The sequence below is a fragment of the Limanda limanda genome, chromosome 1 (genome assembly GCF_963576545.1).
Source record: "Limanda limanda chromosome 1, fLimLim1.1, whole genome shotgun sequence".
NCBI lineage: Eukaryota > Metazoa > Chordata > Actinopteri > Pleuronectiformes > Pleuronectidae > Limanda > Limanda limanda.
Window position 1 is genome coordinate 27,105,331 of NC_083636.1, and position 18,346 is coordinate 27,123,676.

The 18,346-nt window shown below is 41.7% G+C and overlaps 1 protein-coding gene across 1 annotated transcript in view; it reads left to right on the forward strand.

Annotated features, from left to right (window-relative positions):
* Positions 1–385: 385 nt before the first annotated feature.
* Positions 386–18,346, forward strand: part of LOC133006326 (netrin receptor UNC5D-like) — a 179,409-nt gene continuing 161,448 nt past the window's right edge. The window contains exon 1 of the mRNA XM_061075657.1: positions 386–473. Within this exon, the coding sequence (XP_060931640.1) occupies positions 386–473 (88 nt within the window). The remainder of the gene's footprint in view (positions 474–18,346) is intronic.

The following is an 18,346-nucleotide window of genomic DNA, read 5'->3' on the forward strand; positions in this document are numbered from 1 at the left end:
CTTTCTGTGTCTCTCTCTCACTCTCTCTCACTCTCTCTCTCTCTCTCTCTCTCTCTCTCTCTCTCTCTCTCTCTCTCAGACCCAAAAGCAGTTGGCTCGCGCGCTCCTGCCCAGTTCTAGCTCCTCGCAGAGGAGCTGAAGCCTCCTCACCTTCTGTCCTCCTCCTCCTCCTCCCACCTCCTCCTCCTCTCCCGCACCTCCGCACTGCGATACCTCGAGGTGACGGCTCCCCTCCGGAGCCCCGACACCCGGAGCTCGGTGTCGGTTGGTCGGACACGGAGGAGTGTGTTTTTGTGCGGAGCCTCCTCAAGCAGATGGTCTCGACCCGGTCCCGGTCCCGGTGCCCCCCCCACAGCGGCCGGGGAGGCCGACGAGCTCCGCAGTAATGGGACAGTTTTCGGGGGGATGCTACTTGACTTTCGCCGCCACCCTCGTGCTTCTCGCTCCGCTCGTCCCGGCCACGCTGGCCAGAGGTAAGCCCGGACACACGCACTCCGCAGCGGCTTGTTGTTCCGTGTCACTCCCGGGTGGGGGGGGACATACAGGTGGCGTGGGTCTGCTGGTGAAAAAGTGATGTTTGAGCAGTTTTGTGTTCGCATAAATGAAAAGAAAGACACGTTTTTTTCACACTGCACCTGAAGTTTTTATTTCCAATGCGCCACTTCGCTGGAGGAATTGTTTTGAGTTGTGTGTTCTTTTCTTGTTTTCTTCCCTTAAACGTTTTAAAAAATTAAGCTAATTACAATAATGGAATAAGTCATCATGCAAAACTACTGACCATTAAATGAGCATCGACTTTTAAAACCAGTTTTGTTCGAGATAGACATTACTTCAAGACTGATGCTCACTATGAGCTGAGAGAAATAATTTGACAGGGGACATTTTGTCGTTTAACTATATGAAAACCTTTTAAAAGGAGCAAATTAAACATTTCAAATCACTGCGCATCACCTGCGGGATGCTCTGTTGTCCTGTGCCAAGTGGTCGTACGTCTGTATCACGGCTGCAATGGATGTACAACATTCGGGACTACTTGTCACCTGCTCAATCCCTCAGCTTCCTTCTGCAGAGCCTCCTTCATTAGGCTGCATGAATGGGTTCCATGAGAAATGGTCCCGTTTTGAGGAGGCACCGTTAAATTGGAAGAGCTGCTCCCCCTCTCCTCCATCTCTCCCTCTCTCCTGTGGCCCGAGCTTTTGTTTCGAGTAAAGATACTGGGTGATGAATGGAGATAATTGCTGAAGAGCTCTGCGCCCACTTTAATTGGTTGTTTGGACAGTTGTGGATTCCATTTTTTATGATTTTTTTTTACATTTGTTGGCGACAAAAGCCTTCAATTGTCCGGTGAATGTGCAAATTGGGTTGTTCTGTGGAGCATAACCGCCAGCATCATCAAAACATGAGCCCTGCTGTTGAATCCCAGTCCTCCCCAGTCCCCAGTGGTGATGCACAGCCTGTGATTTGACAGTCTGAGATGTGAGCCTGAGAGAATACAGAGACACCAACACCTCTCTGTCTAAAAATGTTTGTATTTGGTCAGCGATTTCTTATTGTTTTCATTCCTCTGGTGAATCCGTCCTGACCTGTTGACATCAATTCAGCTCCCATGACAGTACAACAAAGACGTATTTGCAATTCAATTAGTTTATCTAGCCTCAAGGTTTTTAGATGGCTCTTTTTTTTGCAGCCCGAGTTTTGAAATTAGCTTCAACTTGGAAATTAGCATTCCATAAATATTAGATCGTGCAGACAGATCTTCAGTGCAACTTTGCATGGCGGGACCAGGAGGGTTTTTTCGTCAGTCTTTTAAAGTTGATCTGAAAGGAGGGGTTGAACGTCACCTTTATACACAGGCTGTGCATTGTATTTGCACATGCATCGTTTCCACTGTGGCTGCATTTCCATGTGAAGTGTTGCGTGATATTCTGAAGCAGCGACCCAAGCTTGGCAGAAAGGAAGAAGTAAAAAACAATGGTGTCGTGAGTGCATGAAAATAAAATGTGCCAGTTTCATAAGCTGCATAAATCTATGTTGTAAAAGATCTGCCAGGTTTGAAAGTGGTGTCTGCATTTGTGATGGCTCTCCGCCTGACTGTTAAATAAATATTTATGTTGAAGTAATATGGATGTCAACACTCAAAATCTGACTAAATAATGTAACATCTGCAGGCGAGGCTAAATTGTGGAGCGTGGCTGTAATAAAAATGCAGTATTCTGGTCACATGCGTATGGCCTGTCCTACAGATTATAATGTATTTGTCAATTACAAGATAAGCTATAATTCAGGAATCCACATCTATTCTTCACGTCTCGGCAAGGAGCGCCACTCACCTGCAAGCGCTCGATTTAAAGCTTAATGCACTGATGGAGTGGAGGGATTCTGAACTGATGATGACAAACTCACCCTAAAGGAGAAAAAACCCAGAATCAGCGCCTACAGGTGCTTTCAGGGAGGTGACGGGGCTGTCGAAGTGTTGAGCAGCTGCAGTGAATGCAACAGAGGTGTTTGCAGCGCGGCCGGCGAGGCGGCAGTGTCGACAGTGACGGAGTGAGCCAGTGCATCACAGCCTGGAGATGTTCACATGCGAGCAGAGTGTGTCGCATGTGAGTGGAGCTGCATGACTTGTGTTGCCTGGGTGAAGAAGCCACGAGCTGCTTCTGACAGCAAATTTATGTCCAAGTATAGAGCTATTCAGGTTTTTTAGAAAATGCCAAGTGACAATTTATTTCAACTTAAGCCAACCACAAAAAATGTTCCGCATCAGAGATTATTACATAAAGCGTTTTTTAACAGCTGTAAGCTGCCAACCCTGTATGGAGTTGATGGTTGCAATAATTGTTGTCCGGCTCAGGCCTTTCAAAACAGATATAGAGAACAAATAACTTAGAGCTAGTTTATCTATCCAGTTTGACAGTCATAACAAGAAAAGACCACAAATAAATGAATCCAGGTAAACATAATTACCTAATCTTAAAAGCTGTTACAGTTAGGGTTGCAAAATTCCGGGAATATTCAAAGTTGGAAACTTTCCATGGGAATTAACGGGAATTAACGGGAATTAACGGGAATATACGGGAATTAACGGGAATAAACGGGAATATACGGGAATAAACTGGAAATGTTGTGGGTAATTTATACTAACTGTATTTACCTTGTCATATACAGACATAAATATAAACATTTTGTTTTGTCATAGGCTGATTTGAGCCCTGAGGAAACTTTGGGCACTTGACTATATGCTTCTGCATCGTTGTGTCATTCTTAACATAGGTCTTTGCACAGTATTTGCAAATGTACACAGCCTTTCCTTCTACATTGGATGAGGTGAAATGTCTCCACACATGAGATAGTGCACGTGGCATTGTTCTGTAGAATAAGATGAGAAAAAAGTTTGTAAAAAAACACTAATGCAATGCCAGAGATATAAATAGTTAGCCAAACAATTGGAACCACTGTAAACATATTTTACAATTGATGGATAAATGAATGGAAATAGGCTAGATGAACAGAAGAACAATCCTCAATCAGCATGCTAATATATTTTCTCCAGTAATATCATCAAAACTTACCTGACTAGTCCTGCACACTACAGCAGGCCTCAATAGCCCTGCTGTAGTATGCAGGATGCTGGGAATTATCTGTGCATGTGATGGAAGAATGCACAGTGGAGGGTTGAAATTCAACGTGCAGCGTGTGCTGCATTCCATACATCTTTAAAATAGAGTTTTGAATGATGTTTTTATTGCTCAGCGGTTAATTTGCGTAGTTTTTTTTCAAAATTCCCAAAATTCCCGAGCCAAACTTCCCATGGAAAGTTTCCGGAAATTTACCGGAAACTTTCCGCCCCTTTGCAACCCTAGTTACAGTGCAGCTGCAGTTTAGAAGATTAACTGTATAAGTTGAACTTCCAACAAGTCAAACGGGTCAGTCACAGTTTGACTTGTTGGACTTGCCAGCATGAAATAGAACCAATAACTCTGGCTAACGCTACACTATACCAGAAATTGATCTCTAAAAACAGTACTTGCCAGAGACGGCACAAAACAACTGCTGTTTTGGAGCGGAAAGTGATTTCCCCGGCAAACAAAATTGGTATTTGATGGGAACATTCAGATTTGTGCACTTACTCATGGCGGAGTCAGTCTTTTCAGCTCTATTGGAGGCAGCTCTGATGCTGGTATCATAAACATATCCAGTCAATGTGGATTTTAGTTCAATGGGAAATGAAGAGCCTGCAAACAATGTCACAAAAACATGAAGCGTGGTAGAGTTGCAGTGTTTCAGCATGAACACAGTTTTTCGTGACTTTGCTACATTCACTATTTGGTCTAGAAAATAACCTAGAAATTGCTGTGAATATTGACAATTTAGACTAGATTTTAGATTTTTCTCAGGAGCAATTACTTGAACAATTTCTCAATTAACAGAATATTTGATAATTTCTCTGATTAATCGACGTATTGATTCAGCTCTAATTTTAAGTCACACCATCTTCCTGCTGCTTATACATGCCAGGGCACCAAATGTGCATTAATCCATGGTTGAAAATAGTTCCTTACAAATGCAGTTTCTGCAATTGCTTGAGTAATGTTTCCTAAAAACTACACTCCCCAGCTTTAAGGTAAATTACTCTTCCCTTTTTAGAAATGAAACCATATTTGCGACCTATCTTTTTTAAGATTTACAACCTCAGTGAACTTATAAGTTGGCTCTGTCCTGAGCTACACACAGAGTAGGTAAGTTGGTCATTATGTTTGAGACATATTAACATGTTAGTTTTTGAACAATAATAAAAAAAAAGAATAACACCAGATTCTTATCCTTTTTAGGACTGGATGCTTCAACAACTAATGGGATAGATTGCTTGATTTAAAACATGAGTTAGGTCCTAATGGGCTATAAAAGGGTTATCAGGGTGAAATCAATAAATGTAACCCCTTCCGTGACACTGACATGTCAACAGTGTTAAGACGTGTAAGTGGTTAGCCTGAAGCAAACGGCCACTCTCTGTGTCGAAATGCAAGGATGCAGCCGGCTGTCGTACTGACGTCTGATTGACATTAGGCTATCATACAGAAGTTGAGGAAAGATAACTGACACTTGAGCCTTCCTGCAAACTGAGTGTAATGCAAGACAGAGCAACACTGCAAAATGCTAACTCAATACATAATTCCAGTACATTTCAGTTGCACAAATTTTCCTTTAAGCGTCGTAAAATTCGACAAGCTCACAGTGGCTGAGGCTTGGAGCTGCAGCTCACTGTGGCTCCTGCTGCTGGCTTGAGCTCGGTGTAAGTGAAAAAACTCAAGAGAGAAACAGAGAGAGAGGAGAGGGGGAGGGGGTAAAGGGCAATGGAGTCATCTCTGCCATGTTTTATTTATCCCCCAAAAAATGACTGCCAGACTCTTTCTCAAGCTCCAGCTTTGATTTAACTGACATTCCACATGAGCTGAATTCGCTAGGACGGTCGGGCTGGTTTCCACAGTTGTTTCTGTTCAGTAGGAGATTGCACGGTGGTCATTGCCCAGTTTCTATCTTGCATTATTCAATGGGAGCCCTTTTCTGTATCCAACTCACCAACCCCCTCCTCTCATCATTTTTTCTCCACATTCAAAGGGGAACTAAGCTCACCAGCAGCCAAACAGGGGTATAGGAAACGCCATCTACACTGAAAGGACAAAGCTTTACGATCAAATCAGGGGAAAATGATGGGGAATGATGTTCAAGAAAAAAAATATGCAAACACTCATTACAAAGATAGGGATGGTGAGTGTCTGGGTTGGACAGAGCTTCTGAGTAATCAAATAGCCATTGTTTTTTTTTTTCTCTGGGATATCGAGGCTTTGGAATCTGGTCAGTAAATAAGCCTTTGTACATGATATTCTCCAGAGAGGCGGAATTGATTGGAAGAGAATCCTTTTGTTTACTCCCATAAAAAAACAACAGTGCTTTCATTATAAATCTGTTGATGTAACTTTCTGCTCAATTTTATTGCCGTTATACTGAACATAACTGCTCCAAAAAATTAAGGGACCACTTAATCGTCACAGTATAATAGGAAGTCAGTTAAATTTCAGGGATATCAATCTGTCCTTTTAGGAAGCACAAGTGATAATGAATCAGTTTCACCTGTTTTGGTGCAAATTCAATTGACAACAGATGCAATGGAGAAGTAAAACCTGACTTAATCTTCTTTAGTTTTGTGTTCTGCTGGTGTCATTGTCACCACTGGTAGCATGAGGCCGTACCTGCAGCCCGATCAGGCTACCCAGGTAGTCCAGCTCCTCCAGGAAGGCACATCCAAACGTGGGGTTGCAAGAAGGTTTGCTGTGTCTCCTAGCACAATCTCAAGAGCATGGAAGAGGTACCAGGAGATCGGCAGTTACACAAGGAGATCTGGACAGGTCTGTAGAAGGGCATCAACCCTGTAACAGGACTGCTATCTGCTCCTTTGTGCGAGGAGGAACAGGATGAGCACCAACAAAATGACCTCCAGCGGGCTACAGGTGTGTGTTCCTGACCAAACTGTCAGAAACAGACTCTAGGATGGTGGCATGAAGGCTCTGCGACCTCTTGTGGGACCTCTGCTCAAAGCCTAGAACTCTGCAGCTCGATTGGCATTTGACACCAGAATTGGCAGGTCCGCCATTGGCGCTCTGTTCTCTTCACAGATGAGAGCCGGTTCACACTGAGCACATGTGACAGGCGTGAAAGCATCTGGACAAGCTGCGGGGAACGTAATGCTGCCTGTAACATCATCCAACATCCCCGGTTTGGCGGTGGGTCAGTGATGGTCTGGGGAGGCATATCCTTGGAGGGTCGCACAGACCTCCATGTCATAGCCAACGTACCTTGACTGCTGTTAGGTATCGGGATGAAATCCTCAGAGACCCTACGCTGGTGCAGGACAATGCCGGGCCTCATGTGGCAAGAGTCTTCAGGCAGTTTGTGGATGACTAAGGCATTGATGCCATTGACTGGCCTTCAAGTTCCCCTGATATAAATCCAATGGAGCATCCAAATGATTTTGTTTTCCATTGACCCTTGTTACATCATATGGGAGAGGCGGTGGACTATGGGAGAGGCGGTGGACTAGTGGCAGAAACTTGGACTATGGGCAGAAAAGGTCTCTGGTTCGTCTCTGGTTCGACTCCACGGAGAGACAACAAAAAAGACGAACCTGGATTGATCTGTCCAAAAATCCAAGAGGATTCTCCCTACCCTATCTAGTTCCCCTGAGCAAGGCACCTTACTCCCCAACATCTGATCTCCCCATGGCTTCCCACTGCTCTGTGTGTCCTGCACCAGATGGGTTAAAAGCAGAGGTTAAATTTCCCTCCTTGCATGAGTATGTCTGTGCGTGTGTTTGGGACAAATAAATGTATCGTATCTTATCTTATCATTTTGTTCTCAACAAATTAAAGTATGTACATCAGTAAGGATTTTCAACTTGAATAATTCGTTCATCAAGATCTAATGTGTGACTTAAGTGTTCCCTTAATGTTTTTGAGCAGTAGATTCATCTACTCAGCTGTCGATTTTAGTCTTTGTTGTATTGTTGAATTTTTTCTATACATTTCTGTATGTGGTTATTTCTTCCATTATATTGTTTAGAGTCAGAATTTATCAGGGGTGTCTCGATCAAGACTTGCACGCGTACGTGATCCTTCATATTTGTCTTTACAATTAAAAACAATTGCAGCCTGCAGATGGAAGTGGCACACAAACCTAACAACATCTGCCTTAGTCTGAATCAACAACCTTTTTCTACAGTTGGTTGCATGGTAGTACAGTGATTACCACGAGCACCACAGCAAGAATGTTCCTAGTTCAAATTCCAGCTTGGCTGAGGCCTTTCTGTGTTTGACTGTTCTCCCCGTGTCTACATGGGTTTACTCCGGCTTTCTCCCACAGTGAAAAGAAATGCAGATTTGTGGTTATGTCACTTTTAAAACTCTGAATCATTATTTGTCTCTATATCTTGGGCCTGCGATATGCTGCAGACCTAAATAGGACTTACCCCCCCCCCCCCTCGCCCAGCTGGGATTGGCTCCAGCTGCCCCCATGTCCATTACAGGATAAACAGCATAGATGATGGAAGGATATTGACAACTGATATTACCTCCTGTCTGCAATATTTGTCATTTTAGTAATTTCATGTGAAACGTAATTCAAAATGAGAAGCTGCGAACTGAATGCTTTTACACCACTCTTTCCTAATATTAGTGGTGAGAGCTCCTGGAGCTCAGCAATTCCTTGTGTTTTGCCAATCGGGACAGCCAAACTCAGTCTCTTGAACCGGTGTGCCAAAATAATTTATTGCACTTATTACACTTTCACAGTATGGAGCAAAAATGCTTACACTGCTGTAAAGGAGGCCCACAGTGCAACACAAGCAGGCAAGTGCACAAAATGCAGTAGAGTAAACTTAAGACTGATCATCATCTTATAAGGTTTCTAGCTAATAGAGGCCCTGATTGGCCCCAAACGTGGTTGGATTTGGTCGGGCATTTATGCGAAGTTATGTACTACGTTGTGATTGTGCTTTTATCATTCTTTATAGATTATGTATTTACATTTGCACAGAATGTTTACATTCATGCATGCACTGTAGTACAGCATCATCTCTTTTGTAAGGTGAAGCGTGGGGAGAATGACGGCGTGACAAATGTAGCCTCCTGCAGACGTGCCGCTCCGCCTTCTTCTCCACAGCCTTGAAGCTTTTTGTTCGATAAGAGCTAGCATTGCTGCCATTTGTTTTCTCACAACACCGAAAGGAAAGCCTTGAAAATAACTGCCCATCTACAATACGCCATTCGATGCCTCACTGGCTAACTCAAGGGCATAACCACAAAGGCAAGAGTCAAACGTTACTCCATTCACTTCGATGCCAAGCAATCTCCCGCCCTCTTTCGGGCTATTGTATTTCCCTGTCTCGTAACTATGTGCAACACTTTTGTTTCCTCTCAAGCACTCTCTTTTTATAAACACCCCGAACCTTCATCCTTTCTTGATGGTCACTCCTCCCCCCGCAATTCCTTTTCCGGTGTAATTTAGTTTCAGTGGATTGTTGCCCTGACAAATGTTTTGGTTGTGCTGTCATTTCTCACCAGCACCTGACTGAAAGAGAACGTAGAGCTGAGCTTGGAGAGGCAGAACGAGGGAGAGGGGAGCGTTGGGAGAAAGAAAAAAAAAAAAGCAGAGGGGAGAGAAAGAGAAAGACGGATTGCATGGGTACAGTGCAGAATACCTAAGTATCTCGTATTATCAGTAACTGCCACAGCAGTTTGTCAGTAACGGCGAGCACCTGTCGCTGCTCCCCATGATGAATTAATTTCAAGAGTAATCAAAAGCAAATAAATATTTAATGGCATTGGATTAAGGCAGGGGCTCAGTGTTTATGTGTGTTTTAGTGTGTGTGCTACAGTGTTTGAGGTGAACATGTTCATCCAACAGAAGTTTAGACGTCAACATTAACACCTCCCTTCCCATTTTTCTGGGTTATTTTCTCTTTAAGGATCTGTCAGTTTCTATTCTCACACACACAGACCCAGCTCATACACACACAAACCCTTCACCACTCACACACCACGGTACATGACAATACTGATGTGAAATTTATTGGATACACATAAAAAAAGACAACGTAAGAAATCCATTGAGGTGAACAAGGATTCATTTCCTTGTTAGTGTGCTTCAGAACCAATACACCCCTCATAGCATGTACTTCATAGTACATATGCTGTCTTGGCTGTACATACATGAGTCATCAACCATGTTGACATTGTCCTTGTCTAATGGTGCGAGGCCATTAATGTGTGACCGTAAATACAGTCCCATTCCATGAGCTGGCTCTGGTTTTTGCTTAGTCTTCGTCCTGTTTCTTTCTCAAGAACACAGTGTTGTTGAAAGGTTGGTTAATGGTCGGGGAGCTGTTTTGGTGGCTTATCCCCATTTCTTATATCTAGAAGCTATTTTCTGAATCCAAGCGAGGCCCCAGCTCTCCCTCTCCATCGAGAAAAAAAAATTCAGATGACACCCCGAGCTATAGAAAAGGACTATGCCCGGCTATATTTCATGCAGCCCTGTCTTTCCTCAACAGCCATTTGGTGCTTTTGTGGGTGTCAGAGATGCTGGATGGGCTTTAAGAGTCCCTGTTGGCATATGAAACCCACATAATACCTCTCTGTAGTGATGTGTAACCGTATGTTGTAAAACCAACAAAGCTCTGTCATTCATAAAATAAAACAGAGAGTGGAATTCCATTGCCCTTTGAAGACGCGTTCTGAGCTTTTCATAAGAAATCCTCAGTCCTGCAGACAAAAGGGGGAAGATTCAGAGGCAGTGTCTTTCAGAAGTGCTGTGCTGAATCCCATCCAAATTGAACTCGGATGGAGAAAAAAATGATGATTTACATTCACACTTTGTACCACAGTGAACTCGGGGCATACAGACTATATTAAAGACTGATCCAATTTCTTTAATCTGCATTTCATGAATCCTAAAATAACAAGAATTCAAAAGAAATTGCAGCATTGGCAGAAAAGGAAAATTAACCTAAAATACATTAAGAAATACCTTGAATACAAGTTTAATACTGACTGCTTACCTCCCAAAATGGTCCATCAAAAGCATCCTTCATGAGAAGAAATATTTTATAAACATTATTTTCTTATGCATAGAATATATGATACGGGCACTGGATTTGCAGTTGTTGGCTGGCGCTTAGAAACACAAACGTTTGTAGGGATGTCTATGGAAATTCTGTTATATCCAGGGTTAAATTATGAAAGACTGTGTTGTATTGATAAGCTCCGATGTAATGGTTCAGTTGTTAGTACGGGAGAAATTAGAAAAATAGATTTCCTATTTTTTTATTGGGACATACACATCAGCTTGCACATTTTATCTAACCACATTTCTGATTAAGACATTTGTCTATGATGCTGTAATACAGATCCAGACAAGAGATTGCGCTCTGAGCGGGCGGGCAGATCTCTGTGACACAATGATTGCAAAAATACACAAGCACAAACACACACACAAACACAGACACAAAAGCCCTGGCGACAATGGCAGAGAGAGAATGTTGAAAAGTGTGGTCACACTTCACTGGAGTCGAGGCTGACAACACAACCATTCATTTTGAATGTAAAGGCGAACACCTTGAATGTTACAGGTGACTTCTTAAATACAATCTGAAATGGTCAAAACATCGTCTGAAACGATGCAAATGCAACCCCTTTTTTCGCAATAATTGCCGTTTTGAATCCGAAATAGGTCATTTGTGATATTCCTCTACATCCGATGAGTTTTTGAAAGTGTTTGTGGGAGACCTTTCGTTGCAATGTTAGGAAGTCGCTGTGAGATGACAGAGCTTTTAATTTGAATAGAAGCAGCTCAAGGCGAGGAGGAGAGAGAAAAATCAAGAACAACTTTTCTTTCTAAGTTTGATGTCAGCAAATAACAACAAGAGGTGAACCGAGCTGGACAATAAATCTCTTTGTCGGTCTGTGACTTGTTTGCCAGGGCGGTGTTCTGTGACTTGACCGAAGTAAGGGTGAAATACAACTATTCATCACATTTGATAAACGCCGAGGGGCAACAGTGTTTAGAAACTCCAGCTTGTGTGTCGAACATGTTTTCATGTCTCTAAGACATTATAAGAGCATTATGACACTACTTACACAACTAAATATTAAAATAGGACTAATATTATCATATGTGTCAGTCAGGATTTAGTCACAACTCAGATTAATGTAAGATAGAATACAATACATTTGAGTATTGATTCATTATTTAATAAAACATGTGGATTAGCTGGACATACTAGGCTGTATGGATGCACATCTCTCAGTAAACAATCATTTACCAAGTATTGAGCCCAGCCATAGTAGATTATTGTTTTATATTTGTTTACATAGTTCATGGGTTAGACTACATTACTTGTGTTCTAAGATCAGGAATTTTAGCAAAGCTGAGCTTAAACAGCTTGTCAATGGCTAGGAAGTGACTGTTTTTTAACACGTGGTCTTAATGAGGAACTGTCTGACACCAGAAACAGAAAAACATGTAAATGAGAGCAGCTTTATTGGGAATCCGGTTGTATTGTGTGAGCATAGAGAGGAGAGCAGCAAACAGACAAGGGCTGACATCAATGTTTCAAGCAGGTGATAGCTCCTACGATGGCAGAAGTGTGAATCACAACAGCAACTAAGAAAACACTTGCCAATTTGTGCCCTTTGCCGGCCTTCATCCTTCATCCTTCACCTCTTCAACCCTAACGGCAGACACAAGTTAGCTGTCCTGCCCGTTCTCGAATATCTCTGGTACAGCTTGTATTCCCCCTCCTGACGCTGCTCGGTGGCAAAATGTCACTTCACACTAAAGTCAGACCTGCCGAGTTTGTCTGCTCTTTCTAACGCTCCAGCTCCACCTCAGTGCAGCCCTTCCTCAACCCTGAACACTCAGACCATCGGCTCTGTAACACCAGTGGATCTGTTTTTCTTTGTCTGTGAAGTCAGGCTTGCACCATGTACGTTTGGCTTTTATTGTTTTCATAGAGAGCGATCTTTCTGTGCCGTTGACTGTTTACAAGACGGCACATTTTTTTCTTTCAGCATCTATTCTCCATCACATATCATCATGCTAGGATTCCTCTCGGCGTATTTAAAGCAATCTGACCGTCCTGTGATCTTTGCCTGCTGGTTGGCCACGTTTGTTTAATATACTGTCTTTTGAATGATGAATGTAAAATTCTGTTGGTTTAACTGATTTACATTTAAATGGGAATTAAGAATGCAGTTTTACACAAAAAAAAACAGGGACATTAAAAACATATTTAGATTCTTCCAGGACTGTATTAAAGTCCTTTTCTCCTGTGTATTGACAATGCTTAATGACTTGGAACAGTTGAATTTAAATGTATATCCATAGGTACAGTTGTTTGTTTACTGATGCTTTCTGAGTTATGGTGCAAGGTTATGCATGTGTGGCTTTGATGAGGTTCCCCTTGAGCCAAGGACTCCCTTTTGTCATTAAGATAGATAACATCTATTCTGTGCATCAACGTGGCTACATTCATTTAAAGGCTTCTTTTGTTTCACCTCACAGGCAGCAGAATCAATAAAAAGCTTTGCCCATTTCTACTTCATTTCATCTTGGCTGCTTTACACCAACTCGGCCACAGAGCTAAAGACAATACAGGGAAATAGAAGGCCAGTGCTCCTACATGCAGAACATGTATTATTTAGGAGTTAAGTAATTAATGCTGGTGTAAACCTTTTATTTTTATCAACCATTTTTGGTTACATCTGTCTGAATAGCTTTCACTGCCTCCAAGCTCTAGATGTCCATTGTTGTACAATAACTGTTAAAAACACCTTAAAGATCCACACTGTTGAAGTGGCTGACTTGCTCCTGGCATGGGACCTGAATGGTATTCGTAGGCAATATTATTTAAAGCAGCCTCTACGTTTAGCCGAGAGGAATAACTGCAGCTGGTTCAGGATGTGAAGAGACAGATTTGGTCTTTCAAAAGAATCTCATTTGAATGACAACAGTATGTGCCGAGATATCCATCAGCGTTGGCTGCCGACCAAACAGCCGACTACTCAATCAAGTCCAGCTTCCTACTTTATCACAGCAGCTTTTAATTCGAGCAAAATTGTTTTGATTAACTCATTATGACTAATGCGACAAGTGTGTTCCCCCCATTGTTGTCAAGACACTGTGATTCGCTGAAATGCTCGCAGGAAAGGCAAAATGCTTTGTGGTGAATGTTTTTTCTTTTTTGTAAGAGCTCCTAGTCTGCAAAAATAGTTTTTTTCAAGTGGTGTTTCAGACAATGGCTGGTGATCTGAGCGAGGGGAGCGATGTTGAGACAGATTACAGCAGTGGGTCATTGATGAAAACAACAATGAAAGTAATGATGAAGATAGAGACCTACCTCAGACGGTAAGAGACATGTGAGATGAGGAAGAAGAAGGGGCGGGGTTGTCTGCCTTATTCGATCCTCTGAGGTTTGGGGAATAGGAAATGCTTTACAATAAAAGCCACATTTCTATATCCTTCAGAGGCTGAGAAATAAAACATATTGTTATCTCTTTCAGCTCCTCAGAAAACCCTCAGGATTTAGGTGAGTGTTTTCAAACAACACTCAGGTTTAAGAGTATGTTTGAGTACGCCTTAGGTGTTAATGGGTTAACAATTTGAAAATTGTTTTGCCTGTATACTTTGTACTAGTGCTCTCTTCAAAACAATGTGAGCATTATGATTCCGAAATGTGCCCATGTTTCACACAGAATGGGATACAAACTGTGTTATACCGACTTCTCCCTGCTGAGACTCCCCTGACTGTTGTGGAAATCAGGAACTGCCGCTGTTCTTAGTTCTGCTCACCTGCTGTTGATAGTAAAAGCTGTATGGACTCTGCGACTCTCCACCGATGTGGCGGGATTTCTGCTGATGCTCCCGATGGCCAGTCAGTCTTTGACAGGTGGGACTGTTGGCGTGGACACACTATTGCTTATCCGTCTGTATCAATCCCTCTTCCTCGTGCTCCACATGAATATGAGTTAGCGCTTTCTGCTGAGAGGTTGTGTTGAGTAGAAAGTAGAGAATCATCTTCAGCATTTCCCAAATATTAGCAAGTAAATGATGACTAAACACATTTTAGAATTGCATAGATTGCACCGACAAGGGACTTCCTTATTAGACAGCATACTTTGGAAAACACTAGTGGCAGCAACTCGACGATTGCACAGTAAGCGTTAAAAAGTCCGCTGAAAGCTCTGCACATTCCATATATGCCACACAAACGTTTGTTGGCTTAATGAATGAATGAACAAATTTATTTGTTCACACTGCACTTTTTCAGCAGAGCTATCTCTAAAATTAAATTGCAAATATGCAGTACAGCAGGCATTGTTGGTCTATATCAGATGAAACATTGGCTATACTGTAGTTGTGTAGTTAAAAATGACCTACAACAATATAATAAATAATAAGAAATGCCCTAAATCATGTGGTAAATAAAAAATTGGAAATTCCTGCAGTGATATATATATCACTGCAGGAATTTCCAATTTATGGTGGGTCATGTGTCTTACCACATTGTACACTACCCTTGGTTATACATTTATGGTTATTCTAACAATGAGGAATTTTATTGAGTGAAGGTTCGCTCAAATCCAAACTGCGAGAGGCTTCTTTAAATTCTCAATTAGATAAAACGTTTTAATAGCCATTATCATGGCATAAATTGTTACAATTAAGGTGTCAATGAATAGAAAATGATGAATGTGGTCCGACAATTCTTTATCACAAAAGCTCTGATCAGTCGGGGATAGAATTTAGATATTAATAGCTATTTACAGACTGTGTTAGCTAAAGAAGCCATATATCTCTTACAATCATTCACTACATGATTAAGATCTGTAGGCATTGATATATGAAATTTAAATATCAGTTTGTAAGATGGAATAGAGGCATTAAAATGTTTCTGAAGCAACTAAAATTGGAGTTTTACAGCCAAATATGTTTTCTCTGGGGCGGCTAGCATAGAACAAAACAGAGCAAACATGTTTTACTTGTCACATCCACATTTTTAAAATGTAAAGTAGGTCCTTGAATAAAGTGCCTGTAAAGTCAGTGAACATTTAATGCTGAGTGATGTGATGTTTACCATAAATGACGATTGTAACAGCACCACTTCCTTGTCTAAAGTCACTGTATGAAAAGGTGTGAGACCCTGCGTATTAAGACGCTTGGAGATCTACAGTTCCTGCTGGATGAGTTTTGCCTTGAATTGTCAGCTTGTCTCCAACCCGAACATGCACATGTACTGACAAAACCCCATATTCAAAGCACTGAATTGTAGAAGCTTCTGAAATTGAAATGTCAGGTTGAAACGAGAATGCCTTGAATTAGAATGTGGAAATAGAAAAGACACACTATTGTTCAGCAGCGTCTCGCGTTGACATTTTTGTGTGCGTTGTGCTTACAGACTGTGTCTAATACCTTGATGTTAGATTTGACGAGGAAAAAAAACAAAAACTAATTTTCTACAGAGAACGGTCAAGCTTTTCTTCAGTGGAGTATCATAATGAGGCTGCAGCTGCGCTCTCACTCTCCCACCTCTAATCAGTTATCTGAAGATGTGCTAAAGTCTAGGTATCCGTTTTCTTTTCCCTGTGTGTATGTGTGTGTGTGTGTGTGTGTGTGTGTGTTGTAGAGCTGTAATCCAAAACAAGGCCTGATAAAATGAGAGGATAAAACCCAATTACCCAGTAGGCACTCCTGAGTCATCTCCCATTTGTTCCAGCCGTTTTCTCCTCTGTCTCCTCCGCTTTATCTCGACTTGTAGGGTTTGCTCACAGACCACCCCAGCTGATTGTAATCTGTAGGTGAAAAGAAATGAGATGAAAAAAATTGTGAAGAAGAAACTGAAGTGATAGAGTGACCTAATCAATGCCAAGTGGTTTGCACTCAGGGATTCTCCCCAGTATAATGTTCCAATGCGGCTGTGAGGTTTGTGTGCACCGGAGCTTCTGAGGGGACCAATTACAGAGCGGCAGGGCAGGAGCCTGCACCTCTGGCTCTGCTAATGGCTGCAGGCTTGAGAAGTCCTGATCCATAGTCAGTCGATAATTCAGGTCTCCCTGGTCTCAACCAATGAATGTCAACAGTCAAACTGAAACTGGCAAGGAAAATTAAAGGTCTAAACAAAGTTCCACATTTTGCATTTACTGCCACAATAGTGAGGCTAATTGTGAGCACATCATACAATAGATATCATGATAAATGGTAAAAAAAAAAAAACAGGCCACAGCAGGCTTCACAAAGGATTAGAGTATTTGCCGTCTTCTTGAGCTTTAAGTACAGTGTCAGTGCGAATGTGTGCACGTGTGTAGATTTTTGTCCTTGTCGTCCGTTGAATACAGTGTTTGTTTTAGCTCTCACGCTGAGGGAATATGCGGCTGGCATCTGGCTCCCTCTGCGCTGACCTACAAGGTGTGTGATAACCTACAGGAACTGCAGGTCGGATTTTCAAAGCAAGTGCACAACACTCCCAGGACGGAGCATAAACCGATAATGTTATAACCATCTCCAATGGTTTCTTCTCGCTCTTATGTCTTCGCATTTCCCCTCGATGATGCATTCAGGTAATCCATAATGTAATCTGATTGCTTTAATGGAATCAATAGCCACATATATCATTTACCAAGATCTTCAAACACGCTATATAGACTTTAAATTACTGGTCAGTATATGTTCCTATGGTGGATGTGGTGTACTACATTACATGTATGCACTTGGGTAACAGCATTATGTTCTGCTGGAGAACAAATGCTGTTGTTCCTTCTTCTCACCAACTTAAACATTTTTTTAGTCATTTCCTGGGCCACCTCCTTGTGATGTCTGATTATTTTTTTGGGACTCAAAACAAGACCTAGCACACAAGAAGAGTTTACCACCGCAGCACTGATCTGTCATACAGAGGAAAGTACAAAAGAAAAGGTTATCTTTAATACTGACAAAACAATATTGAAATGGCAGATGTTTATTTTTCAAGGAGCGGTCTTGCTAGGCCAGGTCAAGTGATATTAGTCTGTAAGTTCTCTAAACAAATCTGAAAAGCTGCATCCAATGTGGTATAGCCATGGCCTTGCATTTTCAATTTCACCAATGAGGTTATGTTTTCACCCCTGTCCGTTTGTTTGATGGTTTGTCACTGGGTGGATGACCAAGAAAATTGGTGGAAGGTTGTGGTATGTGTTGGGGAGGAAACCACAATTTTGTGGTGCAGATTTGAATCTTAATGCAATACATCAAGGGACTGATATCCATAAATGTGTCCAATTTGGTCCGGATCCAAATTATCATCTGGATCTATTGAATTGTGTTGTTTCATTAGGGGCCTTGGTGAAGATATGCACTCATTCTAGTGGATCGAGATCCTATTTATATATTTTATTATTCAAACCATCTTCCACAAAAAATAGAAAACAACATACAGGAATAAGGTGTTTTGATGATGTGAGTAATATACCTTTCAAGATGAGACATTTTGCTCAATGCAATGCCTTAAGCTAATATCGCTATCAAATCTTTTTCCACATTGTCATTTGCTGTTTCTGACTTCAATATAATATGATATATTATATAAGGAATATTTGGAAGGTCTGGTTTCATTTTGTATATTAGAAGCGCTGCTTTGACTTCCACGTCTGGTTTCATATTACTTCCATCTATCTTTTTTTCCCTTTTCTTTTCACCATGATGAATATGGGCACATTTTTGCATGTCCATTCTTCTTCCCACTGTGTCATTTCATTACAGCAGC